At 34.3% G+C, this 25,797-nt stretch overlaps 1 protein-coding gene across 1 annotated transcript; it reads right to left on the reverse strand.

Moving 5' to 3' along the window:
- Window positions 1–528: 528 nt before the first annotated feature.
- Window positions 529–25,440, reverse strand: LOC150092059 (TNF receptor-associated factor 3-like; the record flags this gene model as incomplete). Its single annotated transcript, XM_090415343.1, has 12 exons — window positions 529–796; window positions 3,574–3,852; window positions 6,308–6,370; window positions 6,734–6,796; window positions 9,998–10,039; window positions 12,717–12,758; window positions 13,707–13,748; window positions 15,319–15,360; window positions 16,789–16,839; window positions 19,521–19,607; window positions 24,223–24,384; window positions 25,327–25,440. Coding segments are annotated over 12 exons (1,215 nt in total), but the record flags the coding sequence as incomplete, so codon positions are not given.
- Between the last annotated feature and the right edge of the window lie 357 nt (window positions 25,441–25,797).

Genomic DNA, 25,797 nt, shown 5'->3' on the forward strand with positions numbered 1-25,797 from the left:
TTCAGACAATTAGAGGGTTTTTTTTAATTATCCTATCATCTCATTCTAGTTTGTTCTTAATACGATGAATTTTTCATATAGCAATGCTTTTATGGACATTACATTATCAAGTGCTTAATAAGAAAATATTAAACATCATTTGTCAAGTCAGTGAACTGAAAAACAAGTAAATACATTCCACGCAGCGTGAAAACAATCACTACATTGTGAGATAATTCAGTCAAAGTTATTGTGTTTCTTATGAAAAGAAATCCTATAATACAATCATATCGTGGGAAGGATAAGCATGTTAATCATTTCTATGTTATATTTTATATATTTTTACAAAGTTAAAAAATTATTCTTTAGAAAACAAATATCAATTTTGTATTTATCATTTTCATTTCTAATGAAAGAGGCGGTGTTCTCATATCTTACAATTAAATTCGTCCTGTCCATTATTATATAATCGCATCACGTATAGATTGCCATCCTGGTTGGAGGTTACACATGTGATGTCGATGAAGTATAAATCAAAATAGTCTATCATTTATCTGCGGTTCGATATTTATTATTTTAGTGCAAGAAATTATGTCAAGAACACTACCATCTTTAGATATACAATGTCATCCATGAGATACGGACTGTCATGTGACTCTAGTTCACTAAAGGAGATGCAATTTGAAATTCCCCATCGGAACGAATTCTGATCGGTAGGTCTTTGAAAACAAGGTGCATGCAGACCAATTCTCACGGGATCGATTATTAGTTCTTTATCCCATGTGTGGTTTCTCTGGTCCACGAGGGTCACCTTCACCTGAAATAAAATCTGATGTTTAGATTTCTTGTACCATGATTTTATATAATATAATATTAAAAATATAATATAAAATGAAGTAATAATAATATGAACAATATGAAATATGAAGAAATGATAATAAGCAGAATATAATGATAATAAATAATATGACGTACCACAGATTCTACCAGAAGTTATGAGGAGAATCGAAATCTTGCAAAATGGAAAAGCTGCAGGTGGGGATGGAGTTTCAGTTGAACTTCTAAACTCAGGTGGAGGTATGATCTACAAAATCTTAGCAAAACTATTCACCTTATATCTGAAGAAAAATAATGCACCAGGAACATGAAAGAAGGCTATTCTAATTCTGATACATAAAAAAGGCGAACATGAAAAACTACCAACCTCTCAGTCTCCTATTGGTGGTTTACAAAAATCTTGGCTCATGGGCTTTGTGCGACTCTAGACCTAGAACAACCAAAAGAACTGGCAGACTTTCGAAGTGGCTTTAGTACAATGGACCATATTCAAGTTGTACAACGAACGGTGTAATGAATATCAGTTACCATAAATTATTATTTATTTGTCACCTCCAGGGAGTTCAAAGACTCATCGAGGGAGGCGATCTATTTTACAACTCTGCTTCCACCACTACAAAAGCATTACGAAATCAGCTAGTGGAGGAACCGTGCGTCAGGACCATCAAATCTGCATACACCAATGCCACAGGAGCAATTCATTTCAATGGAAAGATCTCTACTGTGGAAATGCAGAGAGGTATAAGACAGTGTGACCCAATATCTCCAAAATTATTAACAGCATGTCTAGAAGAAATATTCAGACTTATTGATTGAGAAGGGAAATGGCCAAAGATAAATGGAAGATATTTAAGCCCTTTACGTTTAGCAGATAACTTAGTTATCTTTACTTCAACTACGCATGAATTACAGATTCGTATCCATGAACTCCAAATTGCTAGCAAAACAGCTGGCCTAAAGATTCCCTAAGCTATGTCCAACCAGAACAATAAAACTCAATAATGAGGAAATTAAACAAGTAGACCATTACATATACTTAGAATAGTGTTTCCCAACGTTTTTTGGATCATGTTCCACCTCAACGCCTCTAAGATTTTGATGCCCCCCCATCATAATAGTCCCCCAAGTTCTGAAACGTATAATATAAATATGCACTTTAAATAAAAAAGGAATATAGGTAAAAACTGTTTTAATTTGATTTTCTTCAATGAATATAAATATTATATTACACTTTGTATATCATAAAACATAAATCGAACTCAACTCGGGAAAATAAAATCCAAGTTAATGCGATCCTTAATCTTGATGTCTGCTGAAAGGTTTTTATTTGAGCTACTAATTTAGTCATTTTCAATCTCAAACCCCTATGGTTTGTGATATCCAGATGATTTTTTTCCCAGTAGCAAGTCATTTACAGCAATAAAGCCACATTCTACTAAACATGACGACGGGAAGGGCAACAGTATTTTTTTTTTTTGCAAAACTAGTTGAATTTCGGTATTTCGTTTCTGTCTGGTCAGAAAGCCATGCCATTGTTCCTTTTATGTTGAATAACGGTGTAATAGACTCATCATTTTGCTCTTCTGAGAGTTCTTCTTGATATTGTATTTATGTTGATTGCTGTACTAGTGATGTCAGCTTTTTTTTCTCGGAAAGTCAGGATTGCGACATCGACAATTTATCGCTGACAGTGGTGAGTTTTTTTTAGTATATCGGTGATGAGGTGAAGAATGTAACATTTTTAATATATTCATTTCTAATATATCCCAAAATATTCAAATTTTCCCAATGTGGGGCGTACGCCCCACGTTGGGAAACACTGACTTAGAACAACAGATATCATTGAACCAAAATATCATGGACGAAATTAAAAGACCCACGATATCTGGGTGGAAGGCATTTGGATAATTACATTCAATATTCAAAAGCTAATTACCATTATGCTTGAAGAGAAAAGTTTTTAACCGACGTGTTCTTCCTATATTGACATATGACTGTGAAACATGGAAGCAAAAGAAATACAAAAATTAAGAACAACACAATTTAGTATGGAAAGAGGTATCCTTGGTATCACAAGACTGGATCAACAAAGGAATATGTGAATAAGAAATCAAGCCAAAGTCTCTGATATCATAGGATGAGTGAAATATCTGAAGTGGCAATGGGTTAAGCATATTGCTCGAGGACAAGATCAACGATGGACAAAATAAGTACGAGATTGGATTCCACGAGAGGAAATTCGACCATGACGCCGACCTAAATCACGGTGGATTGATGATACCATAAGATTTGCAGGAGTTAAATGGGAAAGGAGAGCCATAGACAGACAGTTTTGGATTAATCTAGACAAGGCCTTCACCCAGGATGGATTGAAAATATCTGCTGCTGATGATGATAATATAATATACTATAATATAATATAATATAAAAGGGATTTGTTGTGTGCTTCTAGCTGAGTTGCAGTTTGTTTTCGTGGAGGAAAATATCGGGAAAACACCAAAGACATCAACACAGAAAGGACAGAGACTTTTATTCCATAGAATAAAAGCCTCTGAAGCTTCAAGACGAGAGAACTGGTCTTGGTTGGTGAGGCGGAGTGTTATTAAAATAAAGGAGAATGAGGCATGGTCTTTCTTAATGGTGTATATTCGCTCAATATAATTTATCCTATATAATTCAGTTTATATAAACCATAGACTTTAGGGAACTAGTACAATTAAAGAAGTTAGATTTCCAGTTGATCAACCTGTCGCTTACCAGATGTTTGAAAGGCCACTCCAAAGCGCCATCAAAATCACCTTTCTGAATAGAAAAGTAAACTGCTAAATGGGTGTCCATATTTTCGGCATATCCATTCAGATAGATATCCAGGTGAGTTTTGTATCCACATGGTCCAGACCTCGACACATAAAAGGGAAGAGATGTTCGACATTTGCTTCCATTTCTGTCTCTGTCAGATCGTTTCTTGTCCCAGTATCGATCTATTTTATAGATAAATACCCTCGAATTGGCGTCCATCATCTTAACATTTAGTTCCTGGATAGAAGAAGAAATAACTATAATAATTTAAAGTGAAAAATGAAATATAAATCTGTATTATAGATTAAGTTTGTAACTAAACTTAGCAGCACAAGTTAAGTGATGTTCCACATTGTTGAAATTAAAATCAGTGATAAATAAAGATGTTATTTTTTCTTTTCCGTATATGATATAGTTTACAGTAAGGCTCAATGGGGAAAATAGCTGCAATTATTTTCTGATGGTAGCTCTGGTTTACATTCTGACTCAGTTATACTGTGGGGATTTGCTACGAAATTTGAAATTATTTACCTTATTTTAGATTCATAAAATTTCCTTCAAAGGTTTAAGATAGAAATTGCAGAAAGATCAATATGATGTAAGGTAATAGAGCAAAAAAAACTTTCTTATTAGATACGCTGAGCAAAAATTCGACTCCAGTAATAAAACCGATTACTCATTATACAACACAATAATTATTTTCTATATACGATAGTTTTTTTACATACAAAAATGTTTAGTTTTTCTGGCCTCCATAAAATATACAGTTTCGGTTATCTGCTTAAAAATTTAGAAATAAAATAATAAATATAATTATGAAGAATTGTAAGGTGGTGAATGAACAAGATTTATATTTTATCAACTAAGGTTTTACAATACCTACTCTGGATGTTACTTAATGGCAGTATCTGAACCTACCATTTTCAGCTTCCTACTGAAAACAAAATGATATGACAGTGAATATGGCGACACATAAATTAGGTAATGATTATATATGACATTTTTGATAAATGTACTAATAAATAAAATAGAAATGCTGACTTTCAAACAGAATATTAATTTTTTCTTCAACGTATTTGTATCGCACGTTAGATTTTAAATGCATGCTATCTGAGTATTTCGTTTGAAATTCATATAAAAGATGATTTACTCTCGACCATATAATTATAAAACAGTTAATAATCGAATATGTCTCTAAATATAAAAAACTATAAAAAGATAATAGCATTATTAATAACATAGTTGTACTAAACATAAAACTGAGTAATTCTGAAATATAATGGATATATATATATATTAGAACTCTTGTGCACCTTTCTGTTTTTAAGATCTGAACCTTAAATAAACTGAAAGATGGAATTGATTGTATGTCAATAAAGCATTTATTTACGTGAGATACGGAAAACAAAAAATTTTTAATAATTTTCGTAAACATAAATTACTTGGGTTAAGGAAACACGCCAAAGAATTTGGTCATCAATCTACACCAGGGGTCTCCAAACTACGGCCCGCGATATGATTTTATACGGCCCGCCAATTGGACTAATTTTTCAATAAGAATCAGCGTAAAAAAAAACACAGGGTGTTGATAGATTTCAAATGCATTAATTAAAATTGAGTTCAAAATATATTCCCTAATAGCAAAAAGTAACCGTAATCCAAGTTAGTCTTTCTGACAATAAAAGTTCGGCTAAAATGGACTAATGAAGAAAACAAATTTGAATTGTACAAGCAAATTTGAAGAAATTTACTTATAAATTTATTTCTATTTTTGTGACAACGTATCTTTTCGAACAAACGTTTTCCCGAATGAAATATATCAAGTCAAAATACAGGGCAAATTTATCTGATGAACATTTGAAATCGTTACTTGTAAATAACATTTCAAAATTTGAACCTGCGTTTAATAAGATTTTAAAAACACAAACACAGTTACATCATTCACATTAATGGTTTTATTATAATTTGTGATAAAAATATGAGAATTTGCTGATAGTGTTTGTTGTCATTAATATACGATAATTTAATCTCACATACTGTAATCAGTTTTTATCTGCTTTCAATAAAACTCATATATCTAGTTCTAGAGTTTTTTTTTTTTTTTTTTACTACAGAACAGTGCTGAAGTACCCAACGTGGCCTTCGCAACGAAAAGTTTGGAGAACACTGATCTACACCATTATTATTATTATTATTATTATTATTATTATTTTACATTTCGACAATAACATTATTGTGGCACTATTTACTTAGAATTATTTTGGTTTTTAACAAGTGCAAAAATAACAAAGCGAGGTAAGTTTAGTCTGTGGCCTATCTCAGTGTTCGAGACATCACCGTGACTAAATTTAACAAATTCTAATCTTATTTCTTATTAGTATTTAATGTAATAGATTTACGCATCTTTTTTTCACTGGAGTAACAGTAGTATTAACTTTGAAATTTCTGTCATTATTAACAGCAACAAAATAAAATAATAGTTATAACCAGTTTGTAATTGTTCAGCCTAGTTAGGCAATTTTACAAATTTCATTCTGTATTGGAGGTCAGAAAATAATATCCGAGTGCATTTTTAAGATTAATTTGGAATCATTTTTCTATATGTTATTAATAATATTATTATTATCTAAAGAACTGATTAGGAGAAGCTATTACAAAGAAATAATTGTTTCGTTATAGGGAAATACTTAACAGTGATTTCTCTGGCTTTCTTCTTAAGTTCGGCATCCAGGCGTCGATTATGTGACTGGGTTTTCTATAAAAGAAGTCATATTATCAATGTAGTATTATTATAAGATATTTAAAGTGATACTACCATAAAAATCCATATACAAGTCGAAAAGGAAAAGAAGCTGTTGAAGTAGGTGGAATCCTAGATAATTCACGTTAAAATTTGGTTTGGTAGAATGTGAAAACAAAATCTACCTGATCCAAATTCTATGTATAACTTAACGATCAACGTGCAGCACCTTAATTTTATGACCACCACTTGACATGCTCATTTTACAGCTGTGTTTCTGACTTGAATTTAAACTTTTCATTAGCAATTTGTGACAGCCAAGCAGAATAATTCTAGAATTTAAAAGGATATTTCAACTAGTGCCGTAAACTGACTCACCTTGAAGTCTTTCGTCCATTTTCTGTTTTCTCCTTCCACCTGTTGGCAATTATTTTCCAAAATCTAAAATGAGAATGGACAAATAAAAAAATAATAATAAATAAGAAGTTATAATCCTTCTTTCTATTGATAAATCTGGAATGTGTCGCAATGTTTAGGTATAAAACACAAATATGCATGTGTATATTTAATACATATTTTATGCATTAAATATACATATTTATTTTATGTACATACATAAAAACAAAAGGTTGCTTTTTTTAAATAGATATAGCATTATATAGCATCAAAATATTTTAACCGATATATGGATTATGAGACATTTGGGAGAGATACTGTATTATTCAGATAGTATATTATAGTTTACAAGAAATAAAATTTAATCTTAAAATAAATTTCCTAATTTAGATTAAATAGTTATTTTAGCTTCTCGTAAACTTTTGAAAGTGTGGTTTAAATCTTTTACAAGCGTCATGCACGTTCTTTGAAGCCAGATCATTTGTCATGGTGTGCAATATTGTTTCTTTTAATGTAGCTTTTTTCTTTGAAATAATTATGCGACTTCCGTCTGTTTTAAACACAGAGAACTAATATTTATTAGGCCAACTTAGAACCGCTTTTATGTATACTAAATTAAATTTCACAAATAATAAAAACTCTGAAATCATATTCAAGAACACAGACATAGACGATGGTAATTGTGTGTCTCGAATAAAATAATAAAAATTATTAGTAATACTACGTTTAAATATTTATTTCTTCATTTCTAGATTCATTGTCCCAAATTAGTAATCAACATCATGTGTAGGTGTGATCCTAATGGTGCCAGACTGTACTTTGAGGTGAAACACATCCTGACACACCCCTCACGTTTATATACTATCTAAGCAAAAGTAATAGGCTCATGCAGATAGAAATAAAACGTATCTTTATTGAAATAAGAAAATAATGCATTTTCCTGAGTTTGGCAATGGTATTTACTTCAAATCGTAGTGGAAGGCCTTCTGCTAATTCCGAAAAGAAAGTTGGTGTTCTATCGTACACTATTCTTTCTATAAAGCACTATTAAGTTTCAGTAATGAAGACAGCCATACAGGAGGTACGATTCGATGTTATTCTATTCAAACCGCATGTTTATGTCATTGCTTTATGGTAATAACCGTCATATCCGTGTCCAGTACATCAGTGTTTGAACTAGCAGATTTAACCCATGCCATTTAGGCCCACATCAATATAATATCACCTCCAAATTTCGTTGTTGGGAGAAGACTCATCTGAAAAGCAGATTCACAACCACTACTATCAAGCACATTAATCAGAAGAGTATGTACCATGACCCGTCGGTCTGGTACATACTCTTCTGATTAATGTGCTGGAAGACTATGTACCATGACCCGTCGGTCTGCACCTGTGTTTCTCAAAGTGTGGTACGCGTACCCCCAGGAGTACACGAAAGATCTTCGGGGGTTACGTGGCAATTTTCGGCTCTGCATCATTAACGCATGGAATCATTATTAAAAAAAATTAAAAAAGTATCTATTTCTCAATAAAGTTTATATTATGTATGAATTTTCCTACTCAAATTGCGAGTTACAATCGCCACGACGTGCAGGTCTTGGGGATAGTAACTCGCTCCCTGCAGTAAACAAGACGCTCCCAACAGCGTCACTATACTGAAGACAAATAAAAAAGTAGTTTTATTGTATCGCTGAATAAGGTAGAGACATTTGCAGTCTGTGTAATATATTTCTCAACAAATAGTGCAATTAGATACAACTGGGATAAAAATGACACTAACTAATGAATCACACCTTCCCTCCAACAGAAACTGCTATATATACTCAAGCAAAATCATATGTTGCCAGTGCAACATATGGTTTTGCTTGACACCATCCCCATCGTGAACATGCTCAAACTAAGCAATATATAGTGAATGTGTTTCAGACATTATGGAATTCGGTTGAAGAGAATTACCATTTCAACAACCGTTGGCTTGCCTTTGTCTTTGGTTCGAGAGATCTTTTGTTAATACCTCACCAATCATATTCCCTTCTTCAGAGTTGCTGTACCTCTACTGGCCTACGATTGCTGTCTGTTTGGCGCTTATCTTTTACTTTTTATTAGCCATTTGTGAAAGATTGTACGTATCACCAGTCTTGTAAATTACTGGTGATTTTTGCTTGAAATAAGGAGAAAGAAAACGAAGCTATTTGAGAAAATGACTTTAACGATGCACACAAGGAAACTTTTCTCGATGCCAAAAGTAACGATAGCGAATAGAAGAGTCTTGATAAGGCAGTTTTTTTTTTCTTCTGAAAACTTTAGTTTCCATAAATTCACGCATATATCTTGTAACACGATTTTTTTAGCTTTCTTTTTGGAAAAACGTAGGAGTTATATTCGAGTAAATATAATTTTTTAGCTTTCAAATTCTGAAGTATGGATCATCGCTTAAAGACTGGATTTATAAAACGCACAAAAGAGAGCAGTATAGCAAATACAAGTAGTTATAAGCAACAAGAAAACGTTCATATTGCATCTGGATCAAATGAAATTGATAAGGGTGTGTCGTCTGACATCTTTAAAGAACCAACTAGGAAGAAGATGAGAAATCTGCGTGCCTATGATATGAATTACTTGAAATGTCGATCTTCATGGAGGGAAATGAAGATTTTATTCAAAATTTTGTTCTATCAAAAATAAATGATATTTTTTGTTTACATGGACATATAAATTCAAATAAATGACATTTGCAGTCTAAAATTTGCAATAGACATTTACAATGAAATATACTTTTTTTATTTATTATTTTGATAAGGGGTACTTGGTGATAATGAAAATTTAAGGAGTATGCGGATATCTGAAGTTTGAGAAACACTGGTCTACACAATCAATTTCCATTGATCCGCAGCCTAGGCTATGTGCGTTGTCCACTCCCACCAACTGATGATGTGTATTTAATGTTATTTCAGCTCCATGCCATGAATATTCCTTCCACGCTGCTCTTCACATGTCGCAGAAACATATGCTTGAAGTGAGATGTCCCAGTACTTTTGTAATCTGTGTAGCAAATATCTTAGTGTAGTAATAGAGCTCAATGATTTCCATATGCCATGCACTCTCATGCAATGTAGATATATATAATTTTTGAGATTCACGAAAATAAGCGAATAGCCATATAATATTAAAATAAATATAAATATATTTCTGAGAATGACCAGAGCGAACATGAATTTTTAAGAAAGAGAATAAATACGATCTTACTTCAAACTGTCTTTGGAGTATGCTGTTCTCAACTTTGACTTCCTGGAAATAATATAAGATTTTTCTTATTTTTATATAAAAATAGTGTTGATTAAATTTTCATTGTTAAGAAAGATATTAAATTGTTCAAGACAAAAAAAATTATATTTAATTCTGTAATGGGTAACTAATTTATTTTATTCATCATTCATCATTAGTTTTCAAAGTTTTTTAAGAAAACAAATTCAACTAAAATTTTGCTGTTACTGAAATAATGATGATTATGATTTTAAAAATAATAATAAAACACAAGTCGAATACACCGATTAGTATATTTCGATACAAAAGTTTGCAACGCTCTAGGCCAGCGATTTTCAACCGGTGTGCCGCCAGAGGGCTTCAGGTGTACCGCGAGATTTATGGAAACAAATTAATTGAAAGAAATAACGTCGTAATTTCCGAATTTATTTATTAGTGTATGGTCTTCCCTCTTCTTGTGTGTGTAAATCAATCAAAGTCATGCCTATCTTTTGTCAGATCATCAAAAAAATTAAAAGAATATATTTTTAGTATGTCGCAGAATTTTAATAATTAGTCTATGTGTGCCGTATTATGGAAAAGGTTGAAAATCACTGCTCTAGACTGTAGATGTTTCTCAAGGAGCATTGGACAGTAGCACAGTGTGTTGTACAAATCCTAAACAATATGCCAAAGAAGCAATCCCTGCACCATACGTAATCGGCATCACATTCATATTGATTCTTAGTCATCGCTTAAATTGCCTTCGAACAAAAGAGACTGTTTGGCCTAAGTGTTTTGATGTTTCGGTTCTGGTTACAATGCCACAGTGGAATATAAAAACGCACCACCTCCATGATATAAGTCTTTGTGTTTCTTTGAAAATTTGTGATAGTGTCATTTTTGCTCCTTCATAAAGATACGAAGAACCATTATGCGTGGACTGCTAAGGATATCCTTCAACGCATGAAATAATCTGTCATCCCCCATTGGAAGACTTGTTCATCTCAGGAGGTTTCCACAGACAGACAAATAGGGGAAGTATCTTTCAGCTGTACACTACTATCTCTGTCATCACGGAACAAATTTTCAACAAATGAGGCATTATTTTCAATTTCATAATTAAAATGATGGGCAGTCATGCAAGCCCATTATCTTCAAATAACCTTCGAAGAACTTGAATCGTATGTACGCTTGCTGATGTAATTTGATTTTGAGAATTTAATGAACTAAAATTCCCATGACAAGTCTTACTGATTTTCGAAGACTTTGTAAAAACTTAATCTACAGACAACACGATCTCGTGTTTGTCAATAGAGTAAGTCTTGCGATTCGTAGTTTATTATTAATGGAAACGGTTATCTTCAATTTTTTATTCGGTTTTTAATTAAATTTGTGTGAGGCACTTCCTTGTTGTAATTAGACATATCTTTTATTTCTGATGGGCTAAATAACTTCAGTTCATATGGCGAGAAAATACAATTTGGTCTTTTCTTTAACTGAAGCCATTCCAAATATTGATGTAGAATATATAAACTGAAAATATATCGAAACAATCTCTGAAAGTTTATTTAAATATTGAATAAATATCTTCTCTGTTGTATTTTGAAAATTCTTTATATCATATATAGAAACGGAATTATGAAAAATAAAAACAGCACAAAGACTTTATATTACTAAACAAATTTATACATTTTTACTTGTATGTGAATTATTATTTTTTTTTTTGAACTTAAACAAAAAAGGAAGAAAGAAATAACATTAAGTAGTTCTGAATTAAAAAAATACAAAAAGGGAATATACTCACACTAAGTATTTTGTTATTAATATCTCCACTCCCACCATGGAAGATATCGACTATATCTTTATGTACTACATACACCAATTTTGGTTTCGTAATAAGTTGAAGAATTGATATTAAATTAATAATTGCTATTGAAAGGCTGACAACTTATGGCCTGTTAGAAATCTCGCCGAAGGCATTTTCGAACTAATGATGTAAATATATCTGGATAATGAATGCGAAGGATTGAGTGAGGTTGCGGGAATGACGGCTGAGGCAACTAAAGCTATGAGACCTTAATTGCGTATGTTCTGCGATCGTTATTTTTCTTTTTTTTTCTTGTAAGGAAAAACCCTCAAAACAGAAAGAGGGAAAGCTTTTTGTGATTTCATCTACTTTTATAAACGATGGTTTTGCATGGTAGATTCGAACCGATGACTTTTTAAAGGGTATGAGAGATATCGCGACATCCTTAATAAATAATAAAAATACATTACACACAGAGACTCACCTATCTCTGAATTATTACAACTGCTAATTTACTTTCATTTTTATTATTATTTTATAATTGATAAAAAGCACTGTATAGTTGTTCTTTTCCGTGTTTTTTATCAATTATAAAAAAGCTACATCTTCGGAGTTAATATGTTAACTACAAAATGATTTAATTAATTATAATAAAACGGAGTCATTTATTAATCATGTTTAAACTGTAAACCAACATATGTGTCCAATTTAAAAAGTAGATGCCAAATTAATAACGAATTTCGCACAGATATATATCAGATTCTCATTTAAAAAAAGTCGGAAAGTAATCACAAACATTGACTGACTGATTGATCAGATTATTCGAGGCAAATTAGAATTTTATAGCATGAAACTGCAATAATAACTTGGTATCTGCGAGAGTCAGAAATTTGCAAGAGGAATACAGCTTACCTGAAGTTGTTTCTGAAGAGAGTTGTTGTGCTCTTTGACTTCCTATGAAAAAAATAATAATAAAAATACGAATTAATTGTTTTAAGAAAATCTGCTTTAATAGAAAAAGCACCCACGCACAAACACACATACACAGTTGTCCAGTACATCAGTATTCAAACTAACAGATTTAATCCATGCCATTTAGGCCTACATCATTATATCACGTTCCAAATTTCGCTGTTGAGAGAGTAAACATTAGACAAGCTCACACACTTTAATCAGACTAGAAAAGCGAGTACCAGGACTTGCTGCTCTATAGAACCGATTTCCATTGATCCGCAGTTTAGGCTATGTATGTGATATCAACTCCCACCAGCTGATGATGTACATTTGATGGATAGCAGAAACACTTACAAGGCTGCTCCCAGATACTCGCATTTATAACAAATGCTTCTCTAGGATCTCCAGAAAGATGAGGAAACCAACAGTCTGAAGGAACGTTGACTCTTATCAGTTGTATTTTCGGCTTCGCTCACGACTTGGACTAACATTGTTCCGTTTTTAATATGGGGGACACTCAGGTCAAACGTACACTTGGTAATCTTCAATAGAACGTAAAGAGATGTTTCAGAAATAGTCAGATGTTATATCTGACTATCATTTCCTCCTTACGCTGGTAATTCTTTCCACTCATCGTGCAGAATAACGTATCAAAGGCTCAGATTAAACGGATTATTTGTTTGGGAATTTTGCACCTTTTTTATGTATTTGTGCTTGATGTGAGATGTCCCAGTACTTTTGGAATCTTGGTGTAGCAAATGTTTGTTATTGTGATTAGTGATTCCCATATGCCATGCATTATCTCGTACAATTTCCATATTTAAATTGTAGGTTTCTTGAAAAACGTAAATAGACATATAATATTAAACCGTTTCCATATCTTTTATTCTTCTGAGAATGACCAGCGCAAACATGAATTTTTAAGAAAGAGAATAAATACGAACTCACCTCAAATTGTCTTTGGAGTGTGCTGTTTGCATGTTTGACTTCCTGGAAATAATATAAGATGTCTCTTATTTTTATATAAATATAGTGTTGATAAAAATTTTTATTGTTAAAAAAATGTAAAAATATTCAATTAAACAAATGATTCTTAATTTTTTAAGAAACCAAATTCAACTAAACGTTTTGCTGTTTCTGAACCACTGATTGGCCCGTCTTTTAATATATATATTCAAGATACCAAGTAATTTTATATAAACTTGGTTTTTAATCCTATTTCCCAAGTGAGCAAACAGACAAGTAAGTCAAGTTTGCGCCTGTACATAGTGCAAGTCTGAGGCAACTCATGGTAGTGCCACTCTAGGCAACACATGGCAGTTCCACTCCTGGCAACTGGTGGTAAAGGTGGAGTGGCACTACCATGACTTGCCTCAGACTTGCACTATGAGCAGTCGCAAACTTCACTTACTTGTCTGTTTACTCACTTGGGAAATAGGATAAAAAACCAAGTTTATATGAAATTACTTGGTATCTTGAATACATAATATACCCATGTTAAAAAACTTTCAACATCTATCTCTCATCCTGAGATTATATTTAATAAGGTCAAAGCACCTTGTGGCAACTTGTTTAGGTAAAATTCATATAAGCTCTGCATTACTTCAACCTTAGCATTATCAGGTCTGTTTCCAACTGATGAGACCTCAATAAAGGTCGAAACCGGTATGGGTAGTGACCATTGCCTTTAATGCATAGTATCATACATCTCCGCAAGGGGATGTGCTTTACATTAAGGGAAGAATACCAAGGAAGGTGATCAGAACTTAATCCACCTTTACCACGAGATGCCTGCAGTGGCACTACCATGAGTTGCCTCAGACTTGCACTATGTGCAGGTGCAAATCTGACTTACTTGTCTGTTTGCTCACTTGGGAAATAGGATTAAAAACCAAGTTTATATAAAATTACTCGGTATTTTGAATACCTAATATACCAAGTTAAAAAAAAAAAATTTTTTTCAGGGTGCGCTTCGCAACCATATGCCTGGAGAAGGAGTGGCCTAGGTTCGATTCTAGTCGGAGACATGGGGAGCTGAAGGATTTTCCTCAGCCATAGCCAAGTTAGCCAGTCTTGGGCGTGGACAGTAGGGTTTCTTTCTCCAGTTTATCCTGGGATTTTTCATCTCGCAAACGGGCAAACGGGACCAGTGAACATACAGAATACAGCTATAGGACATGTAGACGAATACAGAAGAGGAGATGGGCGCCATCTGTCTTAATTCACCGTCCATTAGACATTCATGGCTTAGCCATGAGTGACTCAACGGTCCATTAAGGACTATATGAGAGATAGATAGATATAGTAATTCTTTACATTACATTGCAATTAGAAATGGATATGATGCATTGCGGTTTTAATTTTTCTTTAGCGATATTTTTATCCATAATAAATTACTATAATGTACAAACTCACAGATATTGATGGACTTATCGGTCTGATTATTCGAGGAAAATTACAATTTTTGTAGGAGAAATACTAGCATGAATTTTTAATAATAACTGGGCATCTTCTAGAAAGGAGTCAGTGCTCAGAAACTTTAACGAAGAATGAAGCTTACCTGAAATTGTTTCTGAAGAGAATTGTTGTGTTCTTTGACTTCCTATGAAAAACAAATAATAGTACGATTTAATTGTCTTAAGAAAATCTGCAAAAACCACACACAGACACACTCAATTTCCATATATTGGGAGAAACTTTTCAAACAGCTATATATATATATATATATACAGTATATATATTTCCATATTTCCCATATATGTCAAATATGGGAAACACGACTCAGAATCCTTAAGAAACATATAAACAGGGGGACACTGTTTACCTCACTTGTTCACAACTGATGTTAACAAAGCAGTGACAAAAAATGATTTGATTATCCATACAAAAGCAAACTCATGTAATGGTTTCCATCTGACACATTAGCAGACAAGATTGGCATTGATTTCTGTCGCTTTAATAATTGGATATAGAAGCATTGACTACGGAATATCATTCTGAGAATAGGACTCATTTCCAACTGAAATGGAATGCGATCATTAATAGCTGTTAAATATGAGAAACAGAACAACAATGAATGGTACAGTAGACTCCACTCTTGTCGACGGTCAAAATATGTAAAATGTCAGACCATTACAGGCATATTATTAGCCAATTCGATTCATATTAAAAACCAATAGGCTGCTTTTCTATTAGCAAGTGATATCAAATCATGTAAGCAAACCTAAGAATTCCAGAATTCCAATAGTTACTGCTCTAGTATTTCATTTCCTGTCCTGTTCTGATCTCATTCCTCATGACGTTTCATCTACGGGGATAATATGAAGGACGATGTGTATCATGCAATCATGTGTACCCCCTATCCAACAAAAATAAAAAGAAAGATTCCCCCGCACTGTATATACAAAAGACCAACTTCAATAAGATACGCTCATCATTTTAAATATTTTCCCCCCCACCAAAAAATATATATTGGTTGAAGTTGAGCAAATAGCCGATAATAAACTGGCTACACAGATAAGGCTATGTGGCCAGTGAATTATCTCTATCTATCTATCAACTATGGGGGCTCTTGCGGGATGAACAGGCCTACTTTTAAAGAAAAACATTGTCACTTCCATTCAAGTGAAGATAACAAAAAAAAAAAATCCCTGATTAAGGTTCTTTGCGTCCTGCATGGGATTCAAACTCAAGTGTGTGAACTAAAAGACATCGTGATATCTTTTAGTTCACATGGTTGAGTTAGAAAGGTAGCCACCATAATTTACTTTATTGTCAGATTCATATAAATACAAACATAATGGCAGAGATTGAAGCAGTCGCTAAAACACAGAATAGTTTTCCCACCATTTGCTAAAAACGAGTCTAGGAAGATTAATTTTAATATAAATCAGTGGGATATATGTTGGTTATAGTTTACGGTTTCTTAACCAATGTTTAGGGAAGCAACGGTCCATCGGATGCAAACCTTACTGATTAGATAACTAAATAGGGATAATTCATAAAAGTAATATGAAAGTAAAGAAATTACTGTGATTTCTTTTCTTAGTAATCCTATTTCCATATTGTTAGCCACAGATATCTGAAAAGAAAAAAGGAAAAATATATATAAAAATTAAGCTCCAAATCGTTGATGATAGCGTTGTATAGAATAGTATATGTACAGCAATATCATACAGTTATGGTCTTAGCTTCATCTAGATATGAAAAGTATAAATAAATATCTCTTCTGTAGCGTTTGTGATGCGGCTAAAATGAAATCATTTTGTCTATAATCATTTTGAAATCATTTTTATTTAAAAGCAAAATAAATCTTCCTTTGCTCCACCAGGTGGCGACATAAACAGTAATTGAAGGCAATAAAACATTTCAACGTGGCACGTTTACAAATCACTTATACGCAATTCGGCAAAACAACAAAACAAAAAGAGTGAATTCAAATAAGGTAAATCATATATGTAAGGGAGGTTGGGGGGAGGGGGTTGAAATACAGAAATTATCAAAATCAAACTATCCCTGTTTACGAGCTTGTGGAGTGTCCTCAAGTGATCCAGGAATACTTCGTGCGTCATGCGGAAGCGATATCTGAGAAAAAAGAAGTAGTTCCGAAATTCACTACCGGAGTGCGTTGTAAATGGTAAATACATGGATTTCGCATATCAAGCAACTTGGCAGGTGCTAGGAGGGTTCATAAATTTGGACACGGAATTTTCCCTTCATTCCGGTTGTTAATACCGTCCACAGTAATGGTATTAACCTTTCCTCAACGTCCTTTGCTCGTGAAGCTGTACTACCTAAACAATTGCAATGAATATTCGGGTTATGTACAAATGAATAAATAATAAACAAAAATAATTTAACAAAACTACTCTCTACACCATGAAACAGTTTCAATTTTTATGAAGGATAAGCCACATAAAGATTTAAAAATGTTCTCTAATGCCTGTTAATTCTTCAAACGGTAAAAGGAACCGGGAACCGCTGTCCTCACTTAATCGTTACAAGCAATGGAGTTCATAAGTACAGTTGATTTTGTAGATTTTAAGGAGAAAATAGGGTAAATAATTTTCTCCTCCTCGTGGTCCTATTGCATCTGTTCCACAGTTTATTTTTCTGCTTTGTGGATTAAAAATTCGATTATCCGAAAAAAAAAAAAAAACAGGAAGAAAGCAAGAAAGCCTACTTTTCTGCTCCGCAGAGCAGTTACCCTTGGAAATTATCTAAAACAAAGCCGAGAGAAAGTCCAAGTTCCTGAACTTGACAACTGCATTCGAACTTTTAACGATCTTCTTTCGAAGACTGTTATTGCTAGACCGCCAGAAGTAGTAATCTGGCAATATGGAACCAGAAACGTTGCCACAAATCTACATAAGCATCTACTTAAAAATAATATATTTAATATTACATCGAAAATCGGGAAATTGTTAACATTTCTGAAGTTGAAAGATAATCTGATAAGTGAACTGTTGTGGCGATAACATGGAATATTTTAATTTGTATTTTACAAGGTGTATCTTTCAAATAGCAGCAGTGTTATGAAAAAAATCAATATGGTCGCTTTCACTATACACTAGTTTAGTTCTCAATGTTTGTCATATACGTCTTTTCATGCTCACTTTTATGTTAATATTAAAAAATTATCAATCAATAAAAACACAGGTCAAATTATTACGCAAGGCTTTAAAAAGAGAGAAATCTTGTTGTTCAATTTGCCACAAAAAATCCTTCTGGTGAATAACATACTTGATCAGGGAAAAAGGAATGGTTATCATGACTTTCTAGAAAAATGCATAATTGATTACAATTTTCAATTCTTCATCTTTAACGGCCACTATACAAAACAGACAGTCCCGCCAATAATCACTTTGCCTACAATTATCACAGAGTATCGCTTGTAATAAAATAAAGAAAGAAAAAATATCTGATTTCTAATAGTCGAAAGCTTTGATTTGTCTGAACGATATTACTTGCATGTGACAAAATCAGTTAACAATTCATTTATATGGACAAAAATTACATTCGAGTGATATCATATACTGACTAATCTGATCTCTACCTGCACGTGTAGTCCCTTCGTTTTCTTTTATTCTTTCTGTTTTTAAAGTCAGAAAGATTATAATTTACTGTTGAATTAAATTAATCTTCAACTCTAAAACCAAAATCTATTCATCTCCAAGAATTATTTATTTATTTAGCGTATGATGATACAACGCCCGTGAACCTCCTTTTACGGGATATACGGCACCATCTCAAACCCCCCTTCCCGCTTCCATTTTTATCGTTCGGGACCGGCATAGCTGACGAATCAGGCCTCTGTGTGTTAAATATTTTTGACTGTAATCTGTGTTCACGGGTAGGTTTCCGGGTGAAAAAATCTCTACCTCCCTATGAGACCGGCTAACTCACCTTTAGTCGAAAGAGACCAGATAAAGTTAATCACGTCACTGACGGGAATCGAACCCGGATCTTTCTGAAAAAAGGGATTCGTCTATACTGACTGAGATACGGAGGCTATCTCTGCGAATAAGAAATGATGTTGGTCTTAGTGAAATGATGAAAATGTACAGTAATTAATGGCTTATTTTGAATGAGAGAAATAATATTATTAAATAAAATATATATTAAATTAGGTAGTTAATAGATTGAAGTTACTAAACATACTTTATCCATTAAGCAGAATGGTGAATACATAAAAAATAAATAGATCAAACAAGAAGCAAAACTATTTTTTTTAATCTAAATAATAGAAATAATTAAACTCACTTTCTGAAATCCGTCTTGATTACTGATAGGAGATTTTGTATACTTGTCAACTGTATTGTTATGAATTTTGGTTTCATTAAGAGAAACCTAAACAATAACTACATTTTATGAACTGTTATCTAATAGAAAATAATTAGCAAATATCAAATAGCTTTTAATTAAATTGAAAATAATCACAAACACTGGAATATAATATTGATAGCTTTCAGTTTTTTTAATGCACTATAAAAACAAGGAAAATTTATAAAACATCGTTGTATTATAAATTCCATCCAAATTTTATTAGAAAGCTTTCTTTTTTTTCAGAAAAAGTTTATAAGTATAGACAGTCTGTTAAGTAATCGGCAGAAATATATGCATAACATTCTCTGCTGACCATTGGCAAATGAATACTGTGGAGCCTTCGCTGTTCTCGTTGTATGTTAGCGCTAATATAAGTCACCACAACAGAATTGGATATATAGTTATGCGATCCATATACCCTGCTTGAAAAGAAGTTAACGAACACCATCTTGTGAGGATCAACCAGCCATGACGCCCACATTAATATAATGTAGGACCTCCTTTCGCTGCGATGACAGCAGCAATCCTATGAAACATACTTTCTACGAATAGATGATAGCGATCAATGGAAATCTTGGACCATTCTTCCTCTCGGCTTATAATTAGATTCTGGACTGCTGTGGGGTGGACGTCCCTTGACCTGACCCAACACTACGGTCATCCCACAAAGTTCAATAGGGTTGAAATCAGGGCTCTGTGGAGGCTATTCAATTGTGGCCACGTTCACGTCCACAAAGCAAGCAGTTACAGCAGCAACCTTATGACAAGTTGCATTATCTCACTGAAAGAGACAATGGTCAGTTCAGTAGAAACGCCACAAAGTAGGGAGCATTGCATTATCCAAAATGTTCAGATACCTCTCGTAGTTTAATGATCGTAGGACCACAAACAGGTCTGGGGCCAAACAAGGAAATTCAGGACCATACCATCACACGGCGACCTCCGAATTTCATAGTTGGAGTTAAGTAGTCGGGTAAGAGACATTCGCTGGGTTCTGCACACCCACACCCGTCCATCTGCTCGGTAGAGGGTGTAGCGTGATTCTTCGCTCCATGACACAGCTTTTCCAGCTTCTAGGTCCTACTGTACATGCTCTTCGCACCAATGAAGACGAAGCTATATGCTGGTTCAGGTAATGTGGGGACTTGCATATTGCGATCCTACCATGGAAGCCTATGTGCCTCGGTTCCGAATGCTTTTGTGCAGATTCGTGTTCCAGTCGATGCCCGAAACTCAGCATTCAACGAGGCGGCTGAGAAATGGCAGTTTTTAAATGTTATTTTTTGCAGCACTGGTCATTCACTGCTGGTAGCACTTGCAGTTGACTCCTTGCACCTCCATCTCGGTATGGTATCCGTGATTGTTGACCTCAGATGGCCTAAATTGTAAACAATTTACAGAACATATAGGCGTGCATCGTGGTATCTTATCACAACGTCTGTTTCAGACTTCATCATTTACCTCCTCGCAGCCATTTCACTCGGACACAGTTGCCTTGACTTGGGAGCATCATATTCCTCCACAAAACACAATACTCGTTATATAGCTAAGTTTACCTTGACCAGGGGAGGTGGGGTTCGTTGACTTCTATCCAAGCAGTGTATAGTATTCAATGTGAAATCATAGGAAAAGTAATGTATTACAATTCTTGGAGTGTATGATGCCAAAAAATACCATCTTCCCCAGGCGAAATGTGAACATCATCTCGAGTGAATACTCATGTTGAACTAAGGCTGTAACACCTCGTATGGCAGTCAACATGCAGTCGACAGCTGAACGCCGGTAATACAACATGTGGAGAGTGGGTACAATATGCCAAATGACAATACGGAACATTTTACTACGTATGGCGTTCTACAGCCAAAGGCATATTTGAGGAATGTGAAGAAATGCATTGGTCTGATTAGTATCTGTTCTTGGCAATAACTGACGAGTTGAATCCATCATGAATGAATTCCAGTGTCTGAGAATCATATGGTGATGGTTTTAGCATGATTAGCGAGTCGTAATTAAGTTCTGTAATGCGTTATATAGCTAAGGTGTGGCTTATGTAAATTACCAACAGCTTATAAAAATCCATTTTAATCTGCAATATTGATCCTGATTTCAAATGGAGTCTTACAGGACAATAATATATCGTGTAATCGAAAGTCAACTACATAATTAGTTAGTACATAAATGGAGAGATCTTGAATGGTTGGTGAATGCACAGCATGCCAACCGAATGAAACACATCTCTGAGACTTAAAGATACTGCGCCCACCTCAATTCAGGAACTTTGGATATTTTGCTGACGTGATGACTACAGATTCGCACCGACATCACTGGACAGGTAATGAAACCGAAGACACAGGAAGTTGTTATTCGCGTAAAAGGGAGCCTAATTCAATGTGTTACCGGTGTAGCTTTGGCTAGTGAATGAAAATCCAAAGGAGTAAATATCGAAAGGAATTTTATAAAGTCTAAAATAAACTTCCCGTGTAGAATTATATGAAAATGCTAAAAGTGGGTAGTTTTTTTAAGAACACATTACCATTGTAGGCTAGAGATAACTATATTTATGCATTGATTCCTGGATTTATAAACGCTTTTGTAATACATCATATCGAATCGAAAATATAAAATTGATAATAACCTTAGCTTAAGTGTTATATTTTAAATATAAATAAAACACCTCAAATATTAAAGGATTCTTGGAGAGATGTTAATAGTGATAACGTATCCGTTATACACTGGAGAACGATGAATATAAAATCAGTCTTATACATGACTAACCTCCATTGACTCGATGTTAGTCTTCTTGGAATGCTGATGAGTATTGACCATGCTTTGGTTTTCCTAAATTTTCTTAATATTAATTTTAATTTTATTATTATTTTTACTGAGCTGATAAAGGAAGTAAGAGAGTAAAAAACAAAGTATACTCTATTTTGAAAATAAATTTCTATTAAGAAACATACGTGGTTAGAAAGAGAGAGAGAGAGAGAGAGAGAGAGACTATCATGGCAACTCCTAACATGAACAGATTATAATTTTGCATCTAAAGGAGAAAAATTCATTCAATTGAAACCACTTCAAAACAGAATTGGACGCTCTCTGGGAATAAGTAGGTCATATAAGTACAACCGCATATGCATTCAGATTCTTCAAATTTGACATATAAGACGGTCTACAGTTTGTAGACCGTCTTATATCGAAACCGCGTTGCATAAGTACCGCTTATACGAGGGTTTTCTGTATTTATTATTATGCATTATTGGAAAGTTGACTATCCAGATCGGCCTTGACCTTTATATAAAGGTACAGAGGATCACCAAAAACTCGATGTGACGTAATGCTAACTCTAAGATCTCAGTGAGTAAACTAAAATGGTCACTCTAAGGACAGCACATAAAATACATGGCAGTGACTTCAACAAACAGACAGACAGACAAACAGATAATTCTGCAATGCTTGGTCCATTATAGCACCATGCACAGCCATAACCACCGAAAGCAATCACATCCGGAAGACCTTGATCAGCACATGAATTATTTTCACGAGTAGTCTACTTCTGTAAAGGCTGTGATATCAGTTGCTTCGGTATCCCATGAACAGCATAATCCTTTCAGTTGTGAATATTGCTATGCTGTATGGACTGCATAATGTATTTAATATGCATTCTTCCATCGTTGAAGAATGATGTACGTTATTGGAAAACTCAGGCAAATAACGTGAAGTCAATAGTCTCTATATTCTCGTCGCAACGGGAGGAATCTTTATCTGGACGATTTCAATCGAAGGTGAGTTAGCCGATCTCATACGGGAGGTAGCAGGGTTTTTTCTCCCGGAAACTCGGGTTTTTCACCTACAAATCGGCCCTTCAGAACACACGTAATTTACAGACAAAAAATACTAGTTGTGGTGGCCTGTAGATGGCGTTGATGGAGATGATTCGTAGTAGAGGTTCGGTATAGTGGTTGAGACAGCTGTAGGTGTCCTCCCGCGATGAGTCTTCGGACTCCTTGGAGGCAGGAATAATAATAATATTAATAATAATAATAATAATATAGAAGGAGATTTCGTACAGATATTTCCCGTGCAAACGTTTCTTCGCTTACTTTAGGTAAAAGATTGAAACAAGAATATTTCTTGTTCGAGAAGCTTCCTGATTCGTTGCAGCAGCCGGCTAGATGAACATGATTTGACTATTGTTTCTTCGAAGTGGAGGGTAATCCGGGTCCTTTACAGGGTAATTAACTTATCTTTGAGGCGGAGTACCCTCATTTCATGTGAGAAGAGAGAAGGTAAGAGAAACTGTCGCCCTTGCTCTGAAATTCCAAAGGAAGGTAGCCACTTCAGGCTTCCAATAAGCAAGATGGTGACTGAGAATTAAAGACATCTGCCAGCTAGAGGTCTAGTTGGCATTCCTCCAACTAGGGAAGATATACTTTTGTGGCAGTAATATTCCCCAAGTATGCCAGACGCTCTTGGTGCACCTGTAAACAGGCTTCACTGCGAGATAAGGTGGGAGATATGGTGAGAGAGAGAGAGAGAGAGAGAAAGAGAGGCCATATATCAATTTGATACAATCGCCACTGCTGGAAAGAAACAGCAGTGGCGATTGTATGCACATGATATCTCATTATAATTTACTTACATTTGGAGTTTTCTTGGGAAGTTGTGTGCTGAAACGATCACCTTTCATCATTGTAACAGGACATTTGTTTAGCATATGGTCCAGTAAGTCTTTTCGACATACCTTTGAATTGCATTTCAGAGGACAATCAGCTGTAAGATAGGAGCAGTTTTCAATGTGGACCTGTGGATGAGACAAAAACATTTTAATGTAAATAATACATTAAGAGTATGCATGTTAAAACTAGTACTCTGACAACTGAACAACTGCCTCTTCTGGTTTTTTGCATGATAATCATATATATTCAGAACCCGGACTCCTCTCCTTCTTTGTTGAGGGTTGTATTCGTAAAAACATGACTCAAATCGAAATACAGTTTTTAAGACAGACTATTTTAAGAAGTCGTAAAACACACACACACACACACACACACACACACACACACACACACACACACACACACACACACACACACACACACACATTGGCGTAACCAGGAGGAGGACAGGGGGGGCCTTCCCCCCTCCCCGAAAAGGAAAAAAACACTAGAAAAATTTCCAAAAATCTTTTCCTAATTAAAATTATTTTTTTATTTATTTATGTTGTGTCGTGTCTTCTATTTCTATACTATTTATGAATTAGCGGTCGCATAAGATGGTAATACCCTATAGCTCTCGGAAATTACAGCCGCTGTGAACGCAAGGCGAACGAAGTGCTCGGGCGGACCGAGCGCTACTTCGTTTGCCCAAGCCAGGACAGAGGAGATGACGGGTATCATGTATTGGCGATCACTGCAACGGCTCAGTCATGGGTCGTATGCAATGAGTAGTGTCTATTCTCAAATCATCTACTCACTATCCCCGCCTCCAAGATTAAATCTTGAGTGCGCCACTGAACGCACGCACGTACACACACACACACACACACACACACACACACACACACACACACACACACACACACACACACACACATATTCATTGGATCATTATTATGCATCTGTTAAACAAAGACGCGAATAAATCATAAGTCATACATTTAATTAGTATATTCATAGAAAAGCAAAGCTATTTAAATTTTGACAATATTTTTTAAAAAAGAACAAAACCAACGAAGATTAATTACCTGGATTTCCCTCATAGGTTTTACTACAGTACATCCTTCCTCGCTGTAGAGGCATTTCACGTTCAGATTAATCGATTTTTCATAATCTGTCTCGATTTCCAAAGTCTTGGATGTCTAAAAAAAAAATGAAAGGAATTTCAAATAAAAAAAAAAATAGTTTCCTTAACATGTGAGTTCAGCGGCTTAACACTCAAGCTTGGACTTCACAACATTGATGTAATGACAGAACTATTAATCCCAACTCCACAGTTTGTTATAGTCTGCTCAACGGCAGATTATATAAAGTGTGTTCACCGACCGACTAGTCTGTTTTAAAGAATGAAAGTATCGAGATTGCAGAAGTTAAAATCCCGGTATTAGGGATTAAATCGCCTCAAAAGAAAATCTTTCAAGTTTCCTTGCGTCCTATCAAGAATTCCAGTGCAGGTCTTTTCAATCAAAACATCGTCAGAATTAAAATTAAACTGAATT

The sequence above is a fragment of the Typopeltis vanoorti genome, unplaced genomic scaffold, assembly GCF_054136105.1.
Source record: "Typopeltis vanoorti isolate ZY-2024b unplaced genomic scaffold, IOZ_Tvanoo_1.0 HiC_scaffold_88, whole genome shotgun sequence".
Lineage (NCBI taxonomy): Eukaryota > Metazoa > Arthropoda > Arachnida > Uropygi > Thelyphonidae > Typopeltis > Typopeltis vanoorti.